Source organism: Anomaloglossus baeobatrachus, chromosome 5 (assembly GCF_048569485.1).
Source record: "Anomaloglossus baeobatrachus isolate aAnoBae1 chromosome 5, aAnoBae1.hap1, whole genome shotgun sequence".
Taxonomy (NCBI): domain Eukaryota; kingdom Metazoa; phylum Chordata; class Amphibia; order Anura; family Aromobatidae; genus Anomaloglossus; species Anomaloglossus baeobatrachus.
This window is the reverse complement of record NC_134357.1, coordinates 263,637,965-263,665,623: the sequence shown is the minus strand read 5'-3', so window position 1 is coordinate 263,665,623 and position 27,659 is coordinate 263,637,965. Positions and strand designations below refer to the sequence as shown.

General features: G+C 45.7%; 1 protein-coding gene across 1 annotated transcript; it reads right to left on the bottom strand.

Annotated features, from left to right (window-relative positions):
• On the bottom strand, nucleotides 1-26,277 carry LOC142311202 (uncharacterized). The gene is made up of 5 exons (XM_075349400.1): nucleotides 26,173-26,277; nucleotides 25,704-25,879; nucleotides 16,036-16,164; nucleotides 14,498-14,573; nucleotides 1-1,926 (listed from the first exon to the last, which is right to left on the bottom strand). The coding sequence occupies exons 2-5, from the start codon at nucleotides 25,755-25,757 to the stop codon at nucleotides 776-778; spliced, it is 1,410 nt and encodes a 469-aa protein (XP_075205515.1). The 5' UTR covers nucleotides 25,758-25,879; nucleotides 26,173-26,277; the 3' UTR covers nucleotides 1-775.
• Nucleotides 26,278-27,659: the final 1,382 nt, after the last annotated feature.

The window sequence follows — 27,659 nt, the reverse complement described above, 5'->3', positions numbered from 1 at the left end:
GGAGAAAGGGGAGGGGAGAAAGGGGAGGGGAGAAAGGGGAGGGGAGAAAGGGGAGGGGAGAAAGGGGAGGGGAGAAAGGGGAGGGGAGAAAGGGGAGGGGAGGGAGGGGAGAGGGAGAGATTATGCCTTTTTCCATCCATTTCGACCTTTTCCTTAGTGACCACAGCTCGCCGTTAGGAACAACGTGAAATTATTCGGGTTTCCCATAGACTTACATTGCGCGTCGAATATTTGCGAATACTCCAATAGCGGTGACTTGTCGGATATTCGCGAAGCCGGATATTTTGGTATTCGATCATCCCTAATAATTGCCAACTGCGGACTTCAAAGATGCCAGAAACATTTAACATTTCTAAAGCATATACAATTAAAAAAATAAATAAAAAAATAAACACGCTGTTCCCGGTGTAATGCATTGGGGTCATCTTGACAGTACATTAGTCGATGAGTGATCTCAGCATCTATAGTAGGTAGTCCCCGAGTAGACGGAATACCCCGTTCAGAGATGTTGAGCTCACCGATTGACTGCCATGCTGTCAAAGGGAGTTCAGCTTTGCAGCCATTACCAGACACTCATCGGTGGACTCGGGGAGGAGAATACAGATATTCTTTTATTTATTTTAAATATATAGCAAACTGCAGGTAGTGGAGAAATTTAATTGAATGGGATCAACCCATTTAAGGGGGTAATTTACAGCCTCTAAAACTAAAGTGAAATTCCTTATCTGCAGGTACTAATGCAGTATGACTCTCACAGCTGTATTATGGTTTGTGCTCATTTTTCACCAAGGTGTATTAACATATGCCACCTGAAATTGGCTCTAAGCTTGTAGCATTTGCCACATTCAGAACAACAGAAAGTCTCCTTCTTCTTTGGAAGGTGGACATTTAAGTGCTGCTTGAGAGAACTTTTCTGAATAAAGCGTTTCCCGCACTCTGAGCAGGCATAGGGTTTCTCTCCACTATGAGTGCTGAAATGCTGCTGAAGACAAGTCTTCTGTAGAAAACATTTTCCGCATTCGGAACATGAATACAAAGCATTTCCCGTATGGTTTCTTTGCTGCAGGACAATGGAGGGCTTACTGCTACAGCTCTTCTCTCCAGGGTGATTTATCTGAGGCCCAAATATATAAGACTTTCCCTTGTGCATCCTTTGATGAACCAGGAGGGCTGGTTTGGATGGCATGTTCTTGCCACACTCAAAGCAAGCAAACATTTTTTCCTCTGCATGTGCTGCCTGATGACAAGTGAGAGCAGAATTACAATAGAAGTTCTTGCCACATTGAGGACAAGGTATCTTTTTCACTCTATGTCCTTTCTGGTGTTTTATGGAAGAGGAGTTGGTACGGTCACATTTCCTACAATCTTGGCAGCAATGCATGCCATCAGTGTTGGGCTGAACTATCTGAGATGTATTTAATTTTCTACTGGCCTTCTTGTGAATGGATGTGGTTAGCACCTTAACAATGTGAAATGGGGTTGAAGAAACCTCTCCAAGATTTCCTTCAGCATTAAGACTGGATTCCTTTTTCAGATCATTTGTGGTATATTCTGTTTCTTCACTGGAGAGAGACTCTTCTTTGATATCGATAGCTGTATACAGGGACTCAGGAGTGGAGATTACAGCCTCAGTGAAAGGGTCTTCATCCCCAGAGAAGGACTCTTCTTTAATGTTAAGCACAGATAGTTCTTCTAATCTACACTTAGCAGAGATTTTATCTTCATTGTTCAGCTCTGCTTTTATTTGATCACAAATTGATGAATGTTGTACAGATCGGTCCATATCCCCATATTGGAGATTTCCTTTCTCACAGGAGCCGAGTAACTCAGTTATATCACCTGAAGATTTCTGTTCCTTCTCACGTATAGCTTCTCCTAGATGTTCTGAAGAAGGCTTCTGGAACATTGAGGCCATGTCCGGATATGCTGCGAGACACAGAAGAATAAGATTTAAGAATAGATATCACAAGACATAAATACCTTCAAAAAGCAGAAAATCTAACAAAGATTCCCAACAGGGGCTCTGTGGGACCATGACAATCCGAACATAATTTGTGATTTTCTAGGAAACCGCAGCAACAGTGGCCTCCCCCCCCCCCTCCCCCCTCCACAGCTATTGACCCTGGACTCCTTCATATGAGATATTACCTTAACAGTACAACTATTGGGCCGAGATCTTAATCGCAAACTCAATTCTGCCTCTTTTCTGTTATATTGCCCATTCGATATGAATCAAATTGGCTACCTGTTTTACCTATTCTCTATGGGTGGGAGGTTCTTCCTTTATCCAATATTTTGCTATCAACTTTCGTGCAACAAACAGCAATCATGCTACTGCAAGCCTCCCCATTTCTTCCAACAACACATTTTCCATACAGCCCAGATCGCAAACTATATGATCTTTTGGATCTCTGTAACTATAGGGACCATTCAATCATACTAATCAGTATTCTCCAAAAGGCATACAACTGCGAGAGTAGCCTCCTTTTAAACTGTTGAGGGTTTTGGGGGGTTTTTTGGGGTGGGGTAGGGGATGCACTTTATTGGAAAAAGGTTAGGTGTTAGAGAGAATACATTAACATCTTACCAACCATTAAGCACTTTAAAAACATCAGAGCAATAATCCACAGTAACAAAATCTAAAAATCTAATACAGTGGAACCTTGGATTAAGAGTAACTTGGTTTGAGAGCATTTTGCAAAACAAGCAAAGCTTTCTGAAAATTTGTAACTTGGTTTAAGAGCAATAATTTGCAATAAGAGCAAATACTCACCATGCACATGTCTGGTTCTGTCCTTTCACCGCGCTCTGACCCGTTCTGGAGGTAAATTTCGGTATATATGTACTGTATACAGTATACCATTCTACAGTACAGTATATACTATATAGCATATCACTTTGCATTTGTGGATACATTATTGTACTTTCTTATTGATAACCAGTGAAGCACATTGCTTGTATTGTTCCTCCCACACACCAACAATTCTATTGTAAGCTAACGTGCAGTTTAATTTGTTTTATATGCTTTTACTGTACTGTGCAGTATTTTGTATTAGTGTACTGTAATAGTTTTATATAAATACAGTACATTATATTGTATTACTGTAATAAGTTTGTATAAATATAGTAAATATTTTTGGGTTGTGGAACGAATTGTCTGTGTTTCAATTATTTCCTATGGGAAAATTTGCTTTGATATAAGAGTAACTTGGTTTAAGAGCACACTCCTGGAACCAAATATGTTCGTAATCCAAGGTTCCGCTCTATATGGTACCAAGGTGTCTATGTGCTTTAATTCTCAATGCATTTTTAAGTTAAACTTCTTGGGAAGAACCCTTGTGGTTGTTGTGAAGAAGTTATTGGCTTTTGCATAGTTTGCACACGTCAGGGCTGAGAAAGAAGGAACGCTATTTGTCTTTTACAGAACAGATTTGGCTAGAATAATTTGTAAGCGACAGAAACCCTAAAAAGTTGCCAGAACGAGAAAAAAACAAACAACAAAAAAAACCAATAGTGAGTCTGTTTTAGAAATAGACCTCTCACCAAATTCATCTACGGCTGCAGTGACTATTTTGTCACATCCAGGTCACGAACTATATTTTCAATAACAGATGACGGACCTGAGTGGGGGCTGGTTTTGTATGGGATAAATTAGGGTTTTTATTGGTAACATTTGGGGAACATAACATTTTGAGTGCTTTCAGTATAAGGCTTGGTTCACATTTATCCTGTGCGGAACACTTATGTTTCCATCTAAATTCTCGGCCAAAAAAATGGGATTCAGGTGAAACCCGTGCCAGAACCACTATCAACGAGACAGACAATCACTTCAGGAAAAGAAAATGGTCTGTTCGTCCTGTGTAGCCTTCATGCAAAGCAAGATTTAGTCCCGTCTCAAGTAGGAAAAATTAAAAATTCCAGCATCCAAAGACACTTATTTAAACTTGTATTAAAAGTACATGGGCCATGAGACAGAGCATCAAGACACTATTACACGTTTTGTCGATGTGGTCTTGGTCATAGTGTCAGTGGCCGAAACCATGCATGTAAAATTGCACTGTTATGTGTTTGATAGCTTTTGCACTCTGATGAAAAAATGGTTACCCAAGTACATTACGGATTTAACCCTTTTACCACCCAGTCTGTTTTCATCTTCTTGACCAATTTATAAATTTGTAATAATTCTGGAAAACTTCAATGGATCCCAGTGATTCTGATACATTTTTTATGACATAGTACTTTATGAACATGGTATATTTAAGACAATATTTTTTGCTTATGTTTGTGAAAATATTGAAAATTTGGCAAATATTTTTCATTTTTCAAACTTTTAACTTTTATGCCCCTAAACCAGAGTGTTATGTCACACAAAGTTAATAAATAACATTTCCCACATGTCTACACAATTTTTAAACATCTTTTTCTTGTTAGGAAGTTAGAAGGGTTCAAAGTTTATCAGCAATTTCTCATTTTTCCAACTAAATTGGAAGAATAAAAAAAAAAAAAAGATAGATCAGAATAGATTCTATTCTGATTTTTGGTAGGCAGAATTAACAAAAAACAGCAACTCAGGAATGTATTTTTTATTTCTTTTTTTTCTTTATTTTTTTGGTTATTAAAAATATTTTTACAATTTGTTTTTCTTTACTTTTTACTTAGTCCCTCTATGGGACTTTAACTTTAATTACTCTTATGACTGATATAATTAATGCATTGCCATGCACCAGCACCTGTAGGTGATGCAGTGACAGAAGCCAGTTAGACCATGCTCCTGATATGGTCTAACAGACTTGCTGTATCGGTCTAACTCGGAGGTCATCATGATGACCTCGGGTTGCAACGGCAACGATCAGGCCCTTGCGATGATGTTGCAGTGTTGCCAATTGGACAGGAGAAGCAGCTCTCTCTCTCTCTCCCAGCCTCCTAAATATTGCAAACTATATCGATCATAGCATTTAGGGGAGTTAAACAGCCCGCGACAGTGCAGGCAGAGCTCCTGGCTGTAAGTCGGAGCTCGGCCGTCACCTAAGCCATGCTACCGGCGGCGATCGAGCATACACGTACAATCGCCACAATGTACTGGTAAGTTCATGGTTGGGAAGTCACTGAAAAAAAGGGCGTACCAGTCCAAAATCAGAAAGGGGTTAAAAAGCTTATAGCAATATTGGAGTCCATGTATTCATTGATCACAGTGTGCTGACTCAGTGTATGTATATTTTCTTATCAAAGTGCCTGGCACTACAGTCATGGCTAAAAGTTTTGAGAATGACACCAAAATTATATTTTCACATGATCTGTTGCCCTCTGGTTTTTAATTGTGTTTGTCTGATGTTTACATCACATACAGAAATATAATTGCAATCATATTATGAGTACCAAAAGGTTATATTGACAGAATGAGTTAATGCAGCAAGTCAATATTTGCAGTGTTGACCCTTCTTCTTCAGGACCTCTGCAATTCTCCCTGGCATGCTCTCAATCAACTTCTGGACCAAATCCTGACTGATAGCTGTCCATTCTTGCATAAGCAATGCTTGCATTTTGCTAGAATTTGTTGGTTTTTGTTTGTCCACCCGTCTCTTGATGATTGCCCACAAGTTCTCAATGGGATTAAGATCTGGGGAGTTTCCAGGCCATGGACCCAAAATCTCTATGTTTTCTTCCATGAGCCATTTAGTGATCACCTTTGCTTTATGGCAAGGAGCTCCATCATGCTGGAAAAGGCATTGTTGGGCGCCAAACTGCTCTTGGACAGTTGGGAGAAGTTGCTCTTGGAGGACATTCTGGTACTATTCTTTATTCATGGCTGTGTTTTTAGGCAAGACTGTGAGTGAGCCGATTCCCTTGGCTGAGAAGCAACCCCACACATGAATCGTTTCAGGATGCTTAACAGTTGGCATGAGACAAGACTGGTGGTAGCGCTCACCTCTTCTTCTCCTAATAAGCCGTTTTCCAGATGTCCCAAACAATCGAAAAGGGGATTCATCTGAGAAAATGACTTTACCCCAGTCCTCAGCAGTCCACTCCCTGTACCTTTTGCAGAATATCTGTCGGTCCCTGATGTTTTTTCTGGAGAGAAGTAGCTTCTTTGCTGCCCTCCTTGAAACCAGGCCTTGCTCAAGCAGTCTCCGCCTCACAGTGCGTGCAGAAGCACTCACACCAGCCTGCTGCCATTGCTGAGCTAGCTCGGCACTGCTGGTAGTCCGATCCCGCAGCTGAAACAGTTTTAAGATACAGTCCTGGCGTTTGCTGGTCCTTCTTGGGTGCCCTGGAGCCTTTTTGGCAACAATGGAAGCTCTCTCCTTGAAGTTTTTGATGATGCCATAGATTGTTGACTGAGGTGCAATCTTTGTAGCTGCGATACTCTTCCCTGTTAGGCAATTTTTGTGCAGAGCAATGATGGCTGCACGTGTTTCTTTAGAGATAACCATGGTTAACTGAAGAGAAACAATGATACCAAGCACCAGCCTCCTTTTAAAGTGTCCAGTGGTGTCATTCTTACCTAATCATGACTGATTGATCGCCAGCCCTGTCCTCATCAACACCCACACCTGTGTTAATGGAACAATCACTAAAACAATGTTAGCTGCTCCTTTTAAGGCAGGAATGCAATGATGTTGAAATGTGTTTTGGGGGTTAAAGTTCATTTTCTTAGCCAATATTGACTTTGCAAGTAATTGCTGTTAAGCTGATCACTCTTTATGACATTCTGGAGTATATGCAAATTGCCATTAGAAAAACTTAAGCAGTAGACTTTGTAAAAATTAATATTTGTAGCATTCTCAAAACTTTTGGCCATGACTGTACAACAGCTGCCCTGAGAAAGGACAACCTGCAGTAGCTGATATGTTCTCTTTAAAAAAGGGAACATATATTTTAAAGTTGATTTTAAATCAATAGATCTTAGAATTATAATAATTTCAACAGTTAGAGGTTTTTAAATTTATAAATGTTCCCGTGCTGAGAATCTTATACAGTGTGTCCACCCATATCTTGTCCACCGCCATTAACTTGAGAACAGTGGCAGCTATAGGCATAGAAGTGGTGTCTAGGTATAGTAAAGTAGCCATGCAATAAAATCACCTATAGCGCCACCTGGTGGAAAACAATGGAGTTAGCATTTTTATCTCGAAAACGGAACGAGATAGAGAAAAAAAGATGCCCTGCAACTTTGTAATTCACATCAATTCAATACGAATCGACACCTTGCATACAGAAATACTATAATATGAAACCCATGACTCACCAAAACATTGAATGCTGGTCACGCATATGGTGCTCATTTAACTTTGATTCTCAAAGTGGCCACCGTCAGCTGCAATGCACATCTGGACTCTGTATCTTGCTGTACGTTGTGCAATATGGTAGGTGACATGTTTGCACAAGCATCTGTGATACATCGTCGTAGGTCCTGCAATGTTGGTGGAGGGGGTCACATACATCTGCTGTTTGATGTGACCTCACAGAAAGAAGTCCAATGGGGTCAGGTCAGGTGAGCGTGGAGGCCATACCCAATGACTTGTAGGAAGGTCTCCATGAGGTATCTCTTCACGTCCGCAGCCTTGTGACTTTTACACGTTCTAATCATATCATAGCATTTCTGTATGCAAGGTGTCGATTCGTATTAAGTTGATGATGCCCTACTACTTTGTAATTCACTTTTTTTCTCTATCTCGTTCCGTTTTCGAAATAAAAATGCTAACACCGTTGTTTTCCACCAGGTGGCACTATAGGTGGTTTCATTGCGTAATGCATGGCTACTTTACTATACCTAGACACCACTTCTATGCCTATAGCTGCCACCGTTCTCAAGTAAATGGCAGTCAACAGGATATGGGTGGACACACTGTATATGCGTCCCTGCTTTGTACTGTGTAATGGCCGTGTCTAACCGTACAGGGACAGGGTCTGATTATACCACATCTCATGGGCCAGGGAGGACACAGAAGAGAGTGTACAGATATTACTGCACATGATCACACCTTATACATTTTTGTGAGATAAAAGCATTTCCCCACCAGTTTTTAAAGAAATGATTTACCTAATAAAAAGGTAAAAAAGGAGTAATTTGTAATTTCGTGCTGTAATATCTTTATACATCTACTTCCTCCCCGGCCCAGAAGCTGTGTTATGATCAGATCATATTCCTGTGCAGTCAGACAGGGCCATTACACAGTATATATCAGGGGCACATACAAAGTGGCCATAAAATACTCTAAGGTGTTTGGAGCTGTGTGCAGACTGAACCAGTGGACAGAATTGGCTGAAAATTGGTATGTATGCTATTCAAAGCATAGGGAAACGGAAGGCATCTTTAACCCCTTCACGACCAATGACGGATCTATCCTTCATGGATTGTGTGAGGTTAATCCCCGCCCCCTGCCCTGGGAAGGTCGCAGCGATCCGCGCACATATCAGCTGTTTTCAACAGCTAACATGTGTGCCTGCATGTTACGAGTGGAAACGCATTCCACCCGCAACATTTAACCCCTTACATCTCGCTGCCAAAGTCTGGCAGCGAGATGTATATGTGCGCGGCCATTATTTTCACTTACCGCCGCCCCCACCAGAAGTCACGTGCGTGATCACGTGACTTTAGGTGGTTGCCATGGTAGCACAGGGTCATGTGATGACGCCTGTAGCTATCATGAGTCACTTTCGGTTTCACTCGGCCCGGAGCAGAGTGAATCAGAAAGTGATCATATCTGCTGTTTACAGCTGTGTAGCTGTGATCAGCAGACAGGGCAGAGTGATGAGATTGTTGATCGCTATAGCCCCCTAGGGGGGAAACTAGAAAAATAATAAAAAAAAAAGTTTAAAAAAAAACCAAACCCTAAAAGTTCAAATCACCCCCCTTTCACCCCATTGAAAATTAAAGGGTTAAGAAAATAAAAAATATACACATATTTGGTATCGCTGCGTTCAGAAATGCCCGATCTATAAAAATATAAAATCAATTAATCTGATTGGAATTTTTTTGCCGCTACGCCATTTACCAAACACCAAAATTACGTTTTTTGGTCGCCCCAAGTTTTACGCAAAATGCAATAACAGGCGATCAAAACTTAGCATATGCGCAAAAAATGGTACCATTAAAAATGTCAGCTCGAGACGCAAAAAATAAGCAGTCACAGTCATAGATCCCGAAAAATGAGAACGCTACGAGTTTCGGAAAATGGCGCATTTTTTTGCTGTTTTCCAGTACACTATATGGTAAAACTTATGGCTCCATTTAAAAGTACAACTCGTCCCGCAAAAAACAAGCCCTCATATGGCAAGATTGACAGAAAAATAAAGAACATTTACGGTTCTCGGAAGGGGAGCAAAAAACAAAAACGCAAAAGTGTAAACCGCTCTGGGGCTGAAGGGGTTAAAAAATAAATAAAATCTATATATATATATATATATATATAATTGCCTTATTCTGTCTGTCTGTCTGTCTGTCATGTTCCAAAATTGTGTCCTTACGGTGACACAAAGCTGATTGGCCGCTGGGCTCGCCATGGCCCCGCCCCCCCACACGGATTGGCCGCTCGCCCAGGCTGCGCCCCCACACGGATTGGCCAGCCGCTCGCCCAGGCTCCGCCCCCCCCACAGATTGGCCTCTCGCCCCGGCACCCTGCAGGCATTGGCAATTCGGCCACGCCACGCCCCGCCCCCCTCACGCAATGCACGCTAGCTCTGGCCCTGCCCCCTCCCTCCCCCCGCGCATTCCCCGAACTGACACGGCTGTCACGGAGGTGAGTACTGTACTCCCCCCCCACCCCCACCCCCACCCCCCCCCCCGGCCCCCGCTCGCACGGGAGTGGTGTGGATACGTTGGTAACCATGCTCGCATGGTTACAAGCGCATCAAGGTCCTGCTGCGGCGGAAGATCCACACGCACACACATAACAGCACACACACAAACATACACACACGTCAGATCACACTCACTCTCACACACACCTCACACACACCTCACATCGCATCCACACACTCACAGCATCCGGCGATATCGCTTGCTTCTCGGCCTCGATACTGTGCTGTTGTGACCTTCCAGGACCTGACGGAGGATCACATGGCCAGAGGCATGTGGTATCTCCGGATGTTGTGAGTGTGAGCGCGTATGTGCGATATCGTCAGTGTCTGTGTGTGTGAGTGGATGCGATCGGGTGTGTGTGAGTGGATGCGATCGGGTGTGTGTGAGTGGATGCGATCGGGTGTGTGTGAGTGGATGCGATCGGGTGTGTGTGAGTGGATGCGATCGGGTGTGTGAGTGTCGGCAGAGGAGCACGGCGTGCTGGAGGAGGCTGGGAGCAGAGAGGCTGATCATGGGGAAGGCTGGGAGGGGGAGGCTGATGCTGGGGGAGACTAGGAGGGGAAGGCTGATGCTGAAGGAGGCTGGGAGGGGGAGGCTGGGAGGAAGGAGGCTGGGAGGAGAGAGGCTGATCCTGGGGAAGGCTGGGAAGGGGAGGCTGATGCTGAGGGAGGCTGGAAGGAGAGAGGCTGATGCTGGGGGAGGCTGAAAGGAGAGAGGCTGAGGCTGGGAGGAGAGAGGCTGATGCTGGGGAAGGCTGATGCTGAGGAAGGCTGGGAGGGGAAAGCTGATGCTGGGGAAGGCTGGGAGGACGGAGGCTGGGAGGAGAGAGGCTGATCCTGGGGAAGGCTGGGAGAGGGAGGCTGATGCTGGGGGAGGCTGGAAGGAGAGAGGCTGATGCTGGGGGAGGCTGGAAGAAGAGAGGCTGATGCTGGGGGAGGCTGATGCTGGGGGAGGCTGGGAGGAGAGAGGCTGATGCTGGGGAAGGCTGGGAGGAGAGAGGCTAATGCTGGGGACAGAGAGGAGAGGCTGATGCTGGGAGGAGAGAGGCTGATGCTGGGAGGAGAGAGGCTGATGCTGGGAGGAGAGAGGCTGATGCTGGGAGGAGAGAGGCTGATGCTGGGAGGAGAGAGGCTGATGCTGGGAGGAGAGAGGCTGATGCTGGGAGGAGAGAGGCTGATGCTGGGAGGAGAGAGGCTGATGCTGGGAGGAGAGAGGCTGATGCTGGGAGGAGAGAGGCTGATGCTGGGGGAGGCTGGGAGGGGGAGGCTGATGCTGGGGGACGCTGGGACGAGGGAGGCTGATGCTGGTGGAGGCTGATGCTGGGGGAGGCTGATGCTGGGGGAGGCTGGAAGGAGAAAGGCTGATGCTGGTGGAGGCTGATGCTGGGGGAGGCTGATGCTGGGGGAGGCTGATGCTGGGGGAGGCTGGGAGGGGAAGGCTGATGCTGAGGGAGGCTGGGAGGGGGAGGCTGGGAGGAAGGAGGCTGGGAGGAGAGAGGCTGATCCTGGGGAAGGCTGGGAATGGGAGGCTGATGCTGAGGGAGGCTGGAAGGAGAGAGGCTGATGCTGGGGGAGGCTGGAAGGAGAGAGGCTGATGCTGGTGGAGGCTGATGCTTGGGGAGGCTGATGCTGGGGGAGACTGGGAGCGGAAGGCTGATGCTGAGGGAGGCTGGGAGGGGGAGGCTGGGAGGAAGGAGGCTGGGAGGAGAGAGGCTGATCCTGGGGAAGGCTGGGAAGGGGAGGCTGATGCTGAGGGAGGCTGGAAGGAGAGAGGCTGATGCTGGGGGAGGCTGGAAGGAGAGAGGCTGAGGCTGGGAGGAGAGAGGCTGATGCTGGGGAAGGCTGATGCTGAGGGAGGCTGGGAGGCGAAAGCTGATGCTGGGGGAGGCTGGAAGGAGAGAGGCTGATGCTGGTGGAGGCTGATGCTTGGGGAGGCTGATGCTGGGGGAGACTGGGAGCGGAAGGCTGATGCTGAGGGAGGCTGGGAGGAAGGAGGCTGGGAGGAGAGAGGCTGATCCTGGGGAAGGCTGGGAAGGGGAGGCTGATGCTGAGGGAGGCTGGAAGGAGAGAGGCTGATGCTGGGGGAGGCTGGAAGGAGAGAGGCTGAGGCTGGGAGGAGAGAGGCTGATGCTGGGGAAGGCTGATGCTGAGGGAGGCTGGGAGGGGAAAGCTGATGCTGGGGAAGGCTGGGAGGACGGAGGCTGGGAGGAGAGAGGCTGATCCTGGGGAAGGCTGGGAGACGGAGGCTGATGCTGGAGGAGGCTGGAAGGAGAGAGGCTGATGCTGGCGGAGGCTGATGCTGGGGGAGGCTGGAAGGAGAGAGGCTGATGCTGGTGGAGGCTGATGCTTGGGGAGGCTGGGAGAGGGAGGCTGATGCTGAGGGAGGCTGGGAGGAGGGAGGCTGGGAGAGGTAGGCTGATGAGGAGTGCGCAGCATGGGGGAAGGTGTACGATGGGGGGTGCGCAGCATGGGGGATGGAGCACGATGGGGGTGCACACCTCCCCCCAAAACACACACACACACACACCGCCACACACGCACCGCACAACACACCACACACTGGGAACCACAAACACCGCTCTACACAGACACCCACACACACAGACAACGCCGCACACACACACAACACCCAACACACAAATACCGCGGCATACATAAATATACGCACGTAGCGCGCAACACACACTGCACAAAACATACCTACCCCCTAAACACACACCCACACAAACCGCGCAACACACACAGTACCACACACAGAACGCTGCAGACACACAGCGCTCCTCAAACAACGCAACACACATACAACACCGCTCTCACACCCCCCACACCCAGACAACACCCAGGACATTTACAGCGCCCCACACAAATACTGGCAACTACACACAGCAACATCTATATATCTATATCTATATATATCTATATCTATATATATATATATATATATATATATATATATATAACACAAATCATACATTAACTACACAATACGTAAATTCTAGAATACCCGATGCGTAGAATCGGGCCACCTTCTAGTAATTATATATATATATATATATATATATATATATATATATATATATATATATATATATATATATATATATATACATATACATACACATACATATACACACACACACACATATCCACTCACCAAAACTCTCTACCTGGTGAAAAAGTGGCGCTGTACAGTAAACGAGCAACCCAAAAACCATGTGCCAATTATTGAAGATGTCACAATTGTTCCACAAACTAGCATAACTGTTCAATATGGCCGCCATCATGCATGGTGATCATGTTCATTCTATGCAGTACATGCTCGACGCTTGCATAACATGTCTGGGCACTTCCAAAATGATGTAGTCTTTGAGGTCAGCCAGGATATCGACATTTTCCCTATAAAGAGGCTCTTTCAAGTGTTCCCACAACCAGAAATCACAAGGATTGAGATCGGGCGAACGCGGTGGCCATGCGTTAGGGAAGTAGCGGCTCAAATTCCTGTCATCGACAAAACGTGCACACAGAATTTTCTTCACACTATTTGCGATGTGAGGTGCTCCATCATGCATGAAGGTGGTTGTCTGAAGACACTGCCGCTGTTGGAGTTGCGGAACGACCACTGTTTCCAGCATTGTCTGGTATTTTGCTGCTGTCATGGAACAAGTAGCAACTCCAGTTGGCCTCATTTCTTCATAAAAGATCGGTTCGAGGATGAATGATGAGGTGAAGCCACACCAAACAGTTACCTGTAACGAATGCAGCGGAACCCCCTCAACCGCATGCGGATTTTCAGTAGCCCACATGCGACGGTTTTGTGTGTTCACCGTTCCATTCAGGTAAAAATGCACTTTGTTGCACCACAGAACATTCCATGGCCAATTGCCATCCACTTCCACTGTCGCCAGAAACATGCATGCAAATGTTATGCGGGTATCATTGTCACGAGGAAGAAGTTGTTGATGATGGCTAATTTTGTACTGGTATGCCCTTTTGGAGAAATTTCCCCACTATGCTGTACGGGACCACCCATTGCCTGGAAACACTGCGTGCACGGCTTTTCCCGGCAGGGTTTTTCGTGCCCTGTTCCATGACGGCAGTGGCAATGTTCTCCACAATCTCTCTTCTTACCGGTCGTCACCCGCGCCCTGGCTGAACACTCAGTAACCCTGTTGCATCAAAACGTGTCATCATCTGTCTCAGCGAATTGACAGCCATTGGCCCGCTACGTGTGTGAAGGTCTTTCAAACGACAAAAGGCTCTCAGTGCAGCTGTAGCATTCCTGGCATTCTCATAAACCAACCTCACTAACAGCGCATGACCCAGCAAAGAGACCGGCATCTTGTAGACTGAGTTGCAAGGTGCGGTCACTGTACAGCGCCTTTTTCAGCTGGTGAGGAGGTTTGGTATAAGAATTTTTTCTAAGATGCCTTCTGTTTCCCCATGCCTTGAATAGCATACATACCAATTTTCAGCCAATTCTGTCCACTGGGTCAGCCTGCACACGGCTCCAAACACCTGAGGCTATTTTATGGCCACCTTGTATATAAGATTATTTCAGCACAGGAACTTTTTTATTTTAAAACACATCCAATTGTGGAAATTATTATTATTATTCCAAGATCTATTGATTAAAATCAACTTTCTTTGTGGGAAAACCCTTTTAACGTCTAAATTTGGTCTACAATTCTTTCCTTACCATGTGAGGAGCAGCCAGCCTGGTAATCCCTCTGAGGAATGTCATTGCAGACTTCGGTTTTCACATCCAGCAACCTCTACAATAATGGAAAGATGGTGACATGATAAACATTAACACTGAATAAAATGTCAAATTATTTTTTTTTAGCTCACAAGAGAACCAGCCAGCAGGATTTTCATATATGAAGTAAAGCTGTTGCTATACTGGCTCTAGGATACCAAGTGTAAGGATAGCTTGTGTTCTGAGATTGGATGTTTTATTTCAGAAATATGTGCAAATAAAGTTACAGAAATGCGCTGCTTTGATTGATAGCTACTACAGGGTAAAGGTACTTTCACACTTGCGTTGTTTTCCTTCCGTTACAATCCGCCCTTTTGGAAAACAGCGGAATCCGTGAACGGATTCCGCTGTTTCCCATAGATTTGTATGGATGACAGATTGTGCCAAAAGGACCTGCATTGCTTCCGCTGGGCGACGCTCCGTTGCTTCCGCCCAGCGGGAGGAACACAGCATGTAACTTTTTTTGAGCAGCGGAATCCTCAGAATTTCACTGAGCATGCTCTTTTTTTTTAAAAAATCACAAACTTTATTTTGTCTCGTGGTGGCCGAACGTTCAGCTGAGCGCCCGCCCGCCGGCATGCCCGGCCGCCGGCAAGTGACAGCGCTCAGCTGAGCGCCCGCCCACCGGCATGCCCGGCCGCCGGCAAGTGACAGTGCCCGGCCGCCGGTTATTGAGAGCGATCAGCTGATCGTTCACAATAGTCTGCTGCCGGTAAAACTGTAAAGAAGAAAAAAAATAAATAAAAAAAAAAAAAGCTTTCCGTTGTTTTGTATGATCCGTAGCATCCGTCACACAACGCAATGCTACGGAAGCTGTCCAACGCAAGTGTGAAACTAGCCTAAATAATAGGTGGGTCGGGTTTTACCATCTATTCCCACCCATCTGCCTACCTGTCCTTGGTAGATGCTAGACTGTATGGGCTCCTTCCGGGTAAGAGTCAGGTCTTGCCATCTGTTCCTAGCCCGGTCTGCCTGGTCGTCCTCCCCACACGTTAATTCCGATGCAGGCAGACAAGACCGGGTTGAGAATAGATGGAAAGACCTGACTCACGTATTCCCTTCCTGTTGCACCTGTCAATCAAATAGCACTGCATTGCTGGAACTTTACTTGCCCATATTTCTGAAATAAAACCTCCAATCTGTAAACAGGTATGCCTACATTCAGCATCCTAGCCCCAGTATAGCACTGGCTTTACTTTATATATGAAAATCCTGGTGCTTGGTTCCCTTTAACGTATGGATTTATATGTAAAAAGAAGATGCTGTTCACAACCTTCAGTCTTTTGAGCTTCTTTTAATGGCTTAGGTTTCCGAAGAAACAAAGCGGATAAAAGAAGTGACCTGACTATTCTTTAGGCAAGAGCTTTTCCTGAAGCATCTTATGATCGTTGGCTTCATACAAGAGGAAAAAGACAGTTTGCCGATACAAGACATTCATTATGCATGGTAGAAATTAGGGTATCTCCAGCAGCGCTCACCTCCACAGTCAGTAGCTCAATGATCTTGTTGGCGAGGTCTAGGATCTTCTGTCTGTCATTTTTCTGTAGTGAACGAGGAGGAGGCTCAATGAAGATTGCGTTCCCACACTTCTTCACGGTAACATTTTCCTGCAGGAAGGAAGACCGTTCATGTCACCTTCTTTTCTGAACTTTTCATCTGCTTTTTATATGGGTAATACAGACTCCCACCACAGCCACACACAAATTAATTGGCACAATGGCAGGTTGCAGATACAGTTAGGTCCAGAAATATTTGGACAGTGACACAAGTTTTGTTATTTTAGCTGTTTACAAAAACATGTTCAGAAATACAATTATATATATAATATGGGCTGAAAGTGCACACTCCCAGCTGCAATATGAGAGTTTTCACATCCAAATCGGAGAAAGGGTTTAGGAATCATAGCTCTGTAATGCATAGCCTCCTCTTTTTAAAGGGACCAAAAGTAATTGGACAAGGGACTCTAAGGGCTGCAATTAACTCTGAAGGCGTCTCCCTTGTTAACCTGTAATCAATGAAGTAGTTAAAAGGTCTGGGGTTGATTACAGGTGTGTGGTTTTGCATTTGGAAGCTGTTGCTGTGACCAGACAACATGCGGTCTAAGGAACTCTCAATTGAGGTGAAGCAGAACATCCTGAGGCTGAAAAAAAAGAAAAAATCCATCAGAGAGATAGCAGACATGCTTGGAGTAGCAAAATCAACAGTCGGGTACATTCTGAGAAAAAAGGAATTGACTGGTGAGCTTGGGAACTCAAAAAGGCCTGGGCGTCCACGGATGACAACAGTGGTGGATGATCGCCGCATACTTTCTTTGGTGAAGAAGAACCCGTTCACAACATCAACTGAAGTCCAGAACACTCTCAGTGAAGTAGGTGTATCTGTCTCTAAGTCAACAGTAAAGAGAAGACTCCATGAAAGTAAATACAAAGGGTTCACATCTAGATGCAAACCATTCATCAATTCCAAAAATAGACAGGCCAGAGTTAAATTTGCTGAAAAACACCTCATGAAGCCAGCTCAGTTCTGGAAACGTATTCTATGGACAGATGAGACAAAGATCAACCTGTACCAGAATGATGGGAAGAAAAAGGTTTGGAGAAGAAAGGGAACAGCACATGATCCAAGGCACACCACATCCTCTGTAAAACATGGTGGAGGCAACGTGATGGCATGGGCATGCATGGCTTTCAATGGCACTGGGTCACTTGTGTTTATTGATGACATAACAGCAGACAAGAGTAGCCGGATGAATTCTGAAGTGTACCGGGATATACTTTCAGCCCAGATTCAGCCAAATGCCGCAAAGTTGATCGGACGGCGCTTCATAGTACAGAAGGACAATGACCCCAAGCATACAGCCAAAGCTACCCAGGAGTTCATGAGTGCAAAAAAGTGGAACATTCTGCAATGGCCAAGTCAATCACCAGATCTTAACCCAATTGAGCATGCATTTCACTTGCTCAAATCCAGACTTAAGACGGAAAGACCCACAAACAAGCAAGACCTGAAGGCTGCGGCTGTAAAGGCCTGGCAAAGCATTAAGAAGGAGGAAACCCAGCGTTTGGTGATGTCCATGGGTTCCAGACTTAAGGCAGCGATTGCCTCCAAAGGATTCGCAACAAAATATTGAAAATAAAAATATTTTGTTTGGGTTTGGTTTATTTGTCCAATTACTTTTGACCTCCTAAAATGTGGAGTGTTTGTAAAGAAATGTGTACAATTCCTACAATTTCTATCAGATATTTTTGTTCAAACCTTCAAATTAAACGTTACAATCTGCACTTGAATTCTGTTGTAGAGGTTTCATTTCAAATCCAATGTGGTGGCATGCAGAGCCCAACTCGCGAAAATTGTGTCACTGTCCAAATATTTCTGGACCTAACTGTAGTTATGTGTATATTCACAGATTATCACTGTCAAGATGCTCCTATTTTGTGATATAGATGTATTTTATGAGGAACAGCAGCTACACAGATAGTCCATATAACAATCATCCTGCGCATTGTAACAGCAGACCACATTGCTAACATCTACATAGAAGTCTAGGTTAGCCTCCATGAGATCAGATCACCAGTCCATTAACTAGGTCTAAGGGGCACTTTGCACACTACGACATCGCAAGCCGATGCTTGCGATGCCGAGCGCGATAGTCCCCGCCCCTGTCGCAGCTGCGATATCATGGTGATAGTTGGCGTAGCGAACATTATCGCTACGCCAGCTTCACATGCACTCACCTGCCCTGTGACGTCGCGCTGGCCGGCGACCCGCCTCCTTATTAAGGGGGCGAGTCGTGCGGCGTCATAGCTACGTCACACGGCAGGCGGCCAATAGAAGCGGAGGGGCGGAGATGAGGGGGACGTAAAAATCCCGCCTACCTCCTTCCTTCCGCATAGCCGGCGTGAGCCACAGGTAGATGTTCCTTGCTCCTGCGGCTTCACACACAGCGATGTGTGCTGCCGCTGGAACAAGGAACAAAATCGTAACATCGGTCATTTCCAAATTATGGAAATGACCAACGCTACACCGATGATACGATTACGACGATTTTGCGCTCGTTAATCGTATCCAAAAGGCTTTACACACTACGATATTGCGTGCGACGCCGGATGTGCGTCACTTTCAATTTGACCCCACCAACATCGCACCTGCGATGTCGTAGTGTGCAAAGTGCCCCTTAAGCGGGCTTTACACGAGGCGATAGATTGTGCGATGTTGTCGGGGTCACGGTTTTCGTGACGCACATCCGGCATACCGCACGACGTCGTCTCGTGTGACACCTCCTAGCGACGCAGTAACGTTCACAAATTGTGAGTGACTCCAGGAAGTGGACGTTCGTCGCCCACAGCGAGGTCGTCCAGAAGGTAAGTATGTTTGACGGGGGTTAAACGAGTTTGTGCGCCATGGGCAACTAATTGCCCGTGACGCAAAAACGACGGGGGCGGGTACGATCGATTGTGCTATTGCACAATCTATCGGCTTGTGTAAAGCAGGCTTTAGACACCTAATCTACTTTTTAGTCAGAAAAGAAGTTAAGTGGTCTGTTGCGGTCTTTGATCATTACCCGGAAATAAAGTACTGTGCAGAAGTTATAGGCAGGAGAGTTAAAAAAAAAGTTTCTAAGTTGCTTTCAAATATAGGAGTGTTAATAGTTTATTTTTATCAGTCAACAAAATGCAAAGGGAATCAACAAAAGAGAACTCTAAATCATATTGATATTCGGTGCGACTACATAGCCTTCTGAACTGAAAGCGTCAATTCTTCTAAGTACACTTGTACACAGATTTTGAAGGGACTCGGCAGGAGGGTTGTTCCAAACACCTTGGAGAACCAAACCCAGATCTTCTGTGTATGAGACTTGTACAAATACTTCTGTCTTTTCATGCAATCCCAGACAGACCCCATGGTGTTGAGCTCAGAACTCTGTTGGGACTATATCATCAGTTCCAGGGCTTCTTATTCTTCTTTACGCTGAACATATATTTCAATGATTTCTTAATTGGCTTTTGTTTGCAATAACTGTCTTGCTGCAGAATAAATTTGGTGCCAGTAAGAAGCCTGCCAAACAGTATTTCACGAGATCATTAGTGATGAGTAAACCTGAACTGTAAAAATCTGGATCCACACTGGCTCAAAAGTACCCGAGCACCGACTCCGGGCCCGCAGTTCTCAGGGAACTTCAGGTAACAATCAGGGTCTGGAAACTCGGGAATTAAAAAAAATAACGATATAAAAAAAAGGAAAGGGGGTGAAGCAGACAAGTTATACTTAAACAGTCTTTCGCACAGCTGTACACTACTTCCGGGCCACACATACTACTTCCGGGGCCGCTCAATATTCTTTCTGCATCAGCACTGCTTCCCCCGCCCACCAACAGTCCCGGCGTCTCTGATTGGTTGCAGTTAGACAGCGCCCCCACTCTGAGTGCCAGAATGTCTGCCTGCTTTCAATCAGAGACGCTGTCTGTGTGACTATATTGGTATAAAATTAAATAAACAAAAAATGGTGTAGGGTCCCCCCCATATTATGATGCCCAGCACAGAAAAAGCATACAGCTACAGGCTGTAGCCCCCAGCCGTGTGCTTATCTTGGCTGTGTATCAAAGTAAGAGGGACCGCATACATTTTTTTTTTTTTAAACAATTAAAAAAAAATTAAAAAAAAAAAAAAAATTAAAAAATAGCTTGCGGTCCCCACCAATTCTCATACCCAGTCATTGCAAAGCCGAAAACTGGAGGCTAGTATTCTCAGGTCGGGGGGCCCCATGCTTATTGGACTCCCCTAGTCTCAATATAGCAGCCCGCAGGCGTCCAGAATTTTTGCATCTATTAGATGCGACAATCCCGGAACTTTACCCGGCTCATCTGGTTTGCCTTGCTGCGGTGGCAATCTGGGTAATATCAGGGGCTAATAACAGCTCTCCACTGCCACCAAGCCTTCGATTAGTAATGGAAAATACAAGAATTGCTGGAACTTCCTAATCTTATAGTCTGAATTGGTGCAAACTGAGCATAGCATACATTATCAAAAATAGCAGTTGCATTCAAGTAGAGGCAAGGAGAAAAATCAAAAAGATGTATAATGTGAACATTGGAATGTGAAAATGCATTACTGCAAAGAACACATGAAAAATTTGAAAAAATATTTTTGGGGAAAAAAAAAGTAGTTATTTTACAAATAAAATTGGCCCAGTTTACTTGAGCCCAATTACCACGACAAGATATACCGTATTTTTCGGACTATAAGACGCACCGGACCATAAGACGCACCCTGGTTTTAGAGAAGGAAAATAGGTAAATAAAATTTTAAGCAACAAATGTGGTCATGACACGTTGTTATGGGGAGAGTATCTGCTGCTGACACTATTATGGGGGTAATGTCCCCAAATTCTCTACTAAGGTACCCCATCCCGGTAATGATCCTCCTGCCTTGTGTATATATATATATATGTCCCTCATCCTGGTCTAGCCCCATATTGCTATATACTGCCATCCTGGTATGTGCTCCCATCCTGCTATATATGCCATCATCCTGCTCCTATACCCCCATCATCCTGCTATGTCCTGCATCCTGTAGCACACAAAAAAAATAAATAAATAAATAAATAAATGTTTACACTCACCTTTCCTCGCTCCACGCAGCGTCGCTCCTCCTCCTGTCTGCCGGAAGCGCTGTGTTGAGCCGGCCACGATCCCTGCAGCATTGCGATGTCCTCCTGTCTGCCGGCGCGACTGTGTGGACACGTGCGCACAGCGATGATGTCATCGCTGTGAGCACCGCTAGTTTTCATAGAGCTGCGGCCGGCAGACAGGAGGACATCGCGGTGCTGCAGGGGAACGGCGAGTACATTGATTCACTGCACCCCGCGCTGATGATGATGCGCGGGGAGCAGTGAATACAGCCGCACATGATCACTCCAGGCTGTAGTTGCCAGGGGTGAGCACGCGAGCTGGCTGTTTACTATGCGCGCGTCCCTGCCCATCACCCCACCCACCTGTAGCGCCGGCTTCAGCGCTGAGAGATGGGCAGAAGGATGGGCGTGCATATGGAATGAGCGGGCCCACGTGGTCACGGCAGGCGCTGCTGCAGCCTGCTCGTGCCGCCGATGACCAGCTCCACCCTCATTCCCCGCAGCCCTATATTCAGACCATAAGACGCACCCCCCACTTTCCCCCAACATTTGGGGGGGGGGAAAGTGCATCTTATAGTCGGAAAAATACGGTAACGCTCAACTAATTCCTAATCTAAATTTCTGCCTCTTTTCATATAATTCCTCAACGAAATAGGAAACTGTGGACAAATAGCGCAATAGGGTCTTACCCTTATAGGCACAGGGCAAAGGAGGGGGGAGCAAATATACTCACCAACTGTAGTTGTGACAGTCACAACTACTGTAATCGCATGTAGAGATAAGATCCCGGCAGCAGCAACCCAGTGGCTGATAACAGAGAGTTTGATAGAAGAGGGTTTCTATACCGCGCCAAGGATCACAAGTCTGGATGTCAGATCAATGAGGCTTTATTATATCATAGGTCTACGCGTTTCAGGAGCACTGCCCCCTTCATTCTGTCAAAGTCATCCACAGAAAAAGAGCGGTCCTCCAATGAGGTAATTTTACGGATCAGGGATCATGCTGCTCACAGATAAGAACGCACCCTGGCAATACAATGGCTGATCAGCCACTTTATTAACCTCAAACACAGGTCAGACATAATCCACATTAGGTCTCAAGATAATTCCAGATCTGCTATACTACTGAAGGCACAGCGAGCGAGCATAGAGCATGACCGCCTGCTGTGAGCTTCAGGCTTAACTCACACGAATGTATTAAAAAACGGTCCCATTCTCATCCAGGAGAGTAGGATGATTTTTTACTCACTTGTCATCCGTGGGCTGTCCGTGTGCAATCCGTTTTTTTTTCTCAGCAGCTATTAGTGATTTACAGTCATTTACAGTGTTCTCTGCTAGATGAAAAGATTGTATAAAAAAAAAAAACGGACGTCACTAGGATAGTCAGTGTGTCGTCCATGTGACGTCACTTTTTTTCTCACACTCATTGACTTGTATTGGCGAGTCCGGGACGATTTCGGCAGAAAATCTCAGCATGTTGTGACTTCTCTCATCCAGAATCTGGATGAGAAAAAAAAAAATAAGCAACTGCTCTGCCTCATTGATTAACATTGGGCCGAGTACAATGTGAAATTTTCTTGCATTGCACTCGTCCGATTCATACGCTCGTGTGAGCGTACCCTCAGGCAGAGACTGAGCCTCAGCAATGATGTCACTCAGGTTATTTGTGGTCACAGCTGGGGGTTGCCATGGTCCTCCACCTGTGATCCCAGGAAACCTGTCCTCAAGTGACCTTGATGAACTGAGTGATCTCACCTCAGGAGAGGTCACCAAGTTCACAGATGTGCTTCTCCTGGCAGAAAACCGCAGTTTTTTTGCCAAGAGATGCAGATTTAGTGCTGAAATTTCTACACCATAATTCCTGCACCCGATTTACACCTCTTGGCAAAGAAAAACAAAAAAAAAAAAAAAAAAAAAAAACACTACCACACATGAAAACACCATGCGGTTTTCATGAGATTTTTGCCAGGAGGTGAATATTGGGTGCAGGAATATGGCTTAAAAATTCAGCACCAAATTTGCTCCTCTTGGCAGAAAAGCGCACCGAAACGGCGTCAAAACACTTTTTGGCCAAGAGATGCAGATTTGGTGCTGAAAACTTTACACCATACTCCTGCACTCAATCTATACCTCCTGGCACAAAAATCGCATCACTATCGTATTAAAACCGCATGGTGTTTTGATGTGGTGGTTTTTTGCCAGGAAGTGTAAGTTGGGTGCATGAATACAGTATAGAAATTTCAGCACCAACTCTGTATCTCTTACCCAACAAACAAACAAGCAAAAAAAAAACCCTTCAGTTTTCTGTCAGGAGATGCAGGTCTGTGAAGGTGAGGTCACTCAGTTCAATTAGGTCCCCTGAGGTCAGGTTACCTGTGGTCACAGGTGAAGGACCAGCTGTGACCACAAATAACCAGAGTGACGTCACCGCTCATCACTGAGGCTCAGTCTCTGCCTGAAGCTCACAGCATGTTCTATGCCGCACACCATGCCAAATTTATTTTGCAGCAGAGCAACATCCCCAAATATCCAACTAAACTCAATAAGAGCCATCTTCAGCGTAAAGTAGACAAAGAAGTCCTAGAAGTGATAATATGGCCTCCACACAGCCTTGATCTCAGCATCATCTGCCTGGGATTACATGAAGAGAACGATTTACACAAGTCTACATCCACAGAGGATCTGTAGTTAGGTTGCTCCAAACATCTTGAAAAACAATCTCCCGAATTCCTTCAAAAAACAGTGAACAAGTGTACCTAGAGGAACTGATGCAGTTGTGAAGAGAAAGGTAGACTCACCAAATACTGATGTGATGTATCTTTTGTTCACTCACATTGTATTTCGATGATAATAATCAGTTAAAGCACCTCTCCATTTTTATTTTTTTTTAAATATTGCACCGCTTGAGTGGGCCCTTAAATCTAAGTCCCCTGACCCCTGTGTTATAATTCACTTACGGCAGCTGCACCCGCCATCGCCACCGCTCTGGTCAGCCTCAGCAATTTGTGACCTGCCAGCTGCTCCAGTGTTTCATGGCACACGCCAGAGGTCACCACTCAATGCATCTCTTACGAGAGCCTCATTTTGGCTCTCATAGAAAGGCATTGAGACCTTCATGATGCAACTTCTGGCCAATCGGAAGTTACCAGCAGAAAATGGCGCTCGGGGCGGCGTCTGTAAAAGTTAAAGCAGCTTAAAGGAGAGAATAATACATGGGGCTTAGATTTAAAGCACCACTCCAGTGCTGGGAAAAAAAACCAAAACACTGGAGTGGTGCGTTAACACTCTTACTCACAGCATTGTATCCACACCTGGCTACATCTTTAGCACTGTATTGTAAATACTTAATAATTCTGCTCACCTAGGACACAATTTAGCTGCATTGCTTACTGAAATATTAGATATTATCTGCTACAACTTAAATGCAGCTCTCAGTTTCTTCATATTCTCCATTAGAGTGTAATCACAAGATGTCCTATGCGTTTTTTTGCCATGAGCTTCTAGATACAAGGTAGAATTATCCCATTTTACTGCACGTTTTGAGAATCGCAGAAAAAAAAAAAAAATAATGGGGGAGCGAGGAGGGGGGGGGGGCAGAGTAAGGCTATGTGCACACGTTGCGTACTGTCACTGCAGAATTTTCTGCAGCGATCTGAAGAGCACACGTGCGCCTCAAATCGCTGCAGAAAATGTCCATAGTGAAAAAAAAAACCAAAAAAAAAACCGATTCCATGTCACTTCTTAGAACGCGTGCTTATGGCAGCAGCCGAAGCGCTGCGCTCTAATACGACACATGCGCACGGCCCCTGCACAATCTCCATAGACTGTGCAGGGGAAGCAGGACGCATGCAGTTACGCTGCGCTACAAAGCGCAGCGTAACTGCATGTATTTACGCAACGTGCGCACATAGCCTTATAGAAAATGAGACTATATGGAGGGGAGGTTAAATGACAGCTTTAACGCCTACTTGTCTTTATATTAGAGATGTCAACCGCTTTGATCTCTAAAGGAGCACAGTCATTAAGCCCCCCCCCCAGCAATCACTAAGACAAGCGGGCAGGTCACAAATCCCCCGGCAATCGCTAAGACAAATGGGCAGCTCAAAAACTCCCCAGCAATCGCTAAGACAAGCGGGCAGCTCAAAAAAACCCCGGCAATCGCTAAGACAAATGGGCAGCTCAAAACCCCCCCCCCGCAATTGCTAAGACAAGCGGGCAGCTCAAAAAAACCCCGGCAATCGCTAAGACAAATGGGCAGCTCAAACCCCCCCCCCCCCGCAATTGCTAAGACAAGCGGGCAGCTCAAAACCCCCCCCCCGCAATTGCTAAGACAAGCGGGCAGCTCAAAAAAACCCCGGCAATCGCTAAGACAAATGGGCAGCTCAAAAACTCCCCAGCAATCGCTAAGACAAGTGGGAAGGTCACAAAACCCCCCGACAATCACTAAGACAAATAGGAGCAGCGCTGTAGCCTTTGTATGGTCCTCCTCTAACAGCGGAGAAAAATCAAGAATTCCTCACCTGCCCAATCAACAAGCAGATAATCTCCATGGTGGCCTGTAGTATCGTCTCCATGGTCACACAGACGCTCTTTCGTCCTTTGTCACCGCAGCATCTAGGATCCGAGCAGAACCAGCATAATCCAGGGTGCGGAATCGAGTCTACCCATCACAGGAAATGGCGCTCACGGTGCATCACTATATCAAGACAACGAGGCAGGATCACAAACACTTTCCAAAGAAAAAAAAACTTACAAAATAGCAACCAATTACAGTGCAGCTCTCATTTTATCAGAGCTGTTCCAAAAATGAAAGCTATGCCCTGATTGGCTGCTTTGAGAGGAAAAAAAAACAAAACAGTTTTTCTTTTAGTCTGGTTGAATAAATGAGTCCGGGCACTCTGCACATGATAATAATACAGAACAGGGCACTTATAGTGACTATATAACAGCAATATCAGGGCATACGTACTATATCCAGCGTTCACCTACCGGGATGAGGGTTCTTATTCCCACTCCAGACCGTACACTGGATCAATAAGGGTCCATCCGCCATTGTTCTGGAGCGACGATGTTAAGACAAGCAGAACATAGCAGTACATGACACTTCTCCCTCTGTAAAAAGGATCTAGAAACATTGACCAATAGCAGGCCTTGGAGAGCGCATGCGTGCTAACAAATTAAAGGTGGGCGGAAGGAATCATTTTGCAGTCCGCAGATATGGGAAAGGGGCGTGTCCAGCACTGCCACTGAGACAGCTGAGCTCAGTACTGGCGTCTGCAGAGGACAGGAGGGTCTGGTGACGGCGGCTGTTTGGCTCTTGTAGCCGAGTGCTGCAGCGCTCAGTCAGTCAGTCAGTCAGTCAGTCAGTCAGTCAGTCAGTCAGTCAGTCAGTCAGTGAGGAGTCGGCCATGTGTCAGGAATATACCGGAGGGGACTCCTGTCACATATCACGGGTGTCTGCGCACAGCAATGTACCGTCCGACTGAACACATTCCTTAGAGGCTTATCAGATTTGACGCCCCACAACCGTGTGACATGAGCCACTCCAATGGGAGGCTTCACGTGGTAAAATAGAGACGAATAGCTGGTATTCCATAGGATGAACTGTGTGGGAAATGTATTAACCCCTTGTAAATGCAGCCATTTTCGGCTTTTGCGGTTACTCCATTCCTTCTCTGCTTCCTAAAGTCATCACTATTTTTACTTAAATAATTAAAAAAAAATGTTACGGGGTCCCCCTTATTTTTGATAAGCAGCCAAGGTACAGCAGACAGCTGGGGGCTGGGAATTATTATGCTGGGAAAGCCCATGGTTATTTGTCCCTTCCCAGCCTAATAATAGCAGACCGTAGCCACCCCAGAAGTGGCACATCCATTAAATGCTCCAATTCTGGCCCTTCACCCAGGTCTTCCTGATTGCCCGGTGCAGTGGAAATAGGGGTAATACTTTTGGGGTTGATGTCAGATGTGAATTGACAGCTGGCATCAAATCCTGGGGTTAATAAGGGATAGGCGTCTATCAGACACCCAATTACTAGCTCAGTAATTGTGGAGTAAATAAACATATACACACAGTTAAAAAAAAGGTTTATTTGAATAAAGACTACCCCCTGATCAGCAGACATGGGAGGCTAACAGGCGCTGGTGGATCGCTGATCCACCAGTGCCTTTTAACTCCTTAGATCGCACTGTCAAACTATAATGTATGAGGGCTCCCCTCTTTAAGGCCTGTTTCACACGTCAGTGAAAAACACGTTTTTCACTGACGTGTTGAAGGTGCGTATGGCTCTCCGTGTGCCGTGATAGCACACAGAGAGCAGGAACTTCATACTCACCTGTCCACACCGCTGATGTCTCCGGTGCCGTGATCACACTTACTTCCGGGTCTGTGGTACAGTGAATATGCAATGAGCGGGACCCAGAAGCAAGTGACAGCAGCGCCGAAAACCGCAGCGCTGGAGACAGGGGAGTATAGAA

Bases quoted from the DNA above. Each gene is read 5' to 3' on its own strand.
- LOC142311202 (XM_075349400.1), bottom strand. From the start codon at position 25,757: ATGGAGACGATACTACAGGCCACCATGGAGATTATCTGCTTGTTGATT. The intron at 14,574-16,035 runs GTGAGCGCTGCT...CCATTATTGTAG, and splicing joins TTGAGCTACTGACTGTGGAG to AGGTTGCTGGATGTGAAAAC. The intron at 1,927-14,497 runs GTAAGGAAAGAA...TGTGTCTCGCAG, and splicing joins GGCTGGCTGCTCCTCACATG to CATATCCGGACATGGCCTCA.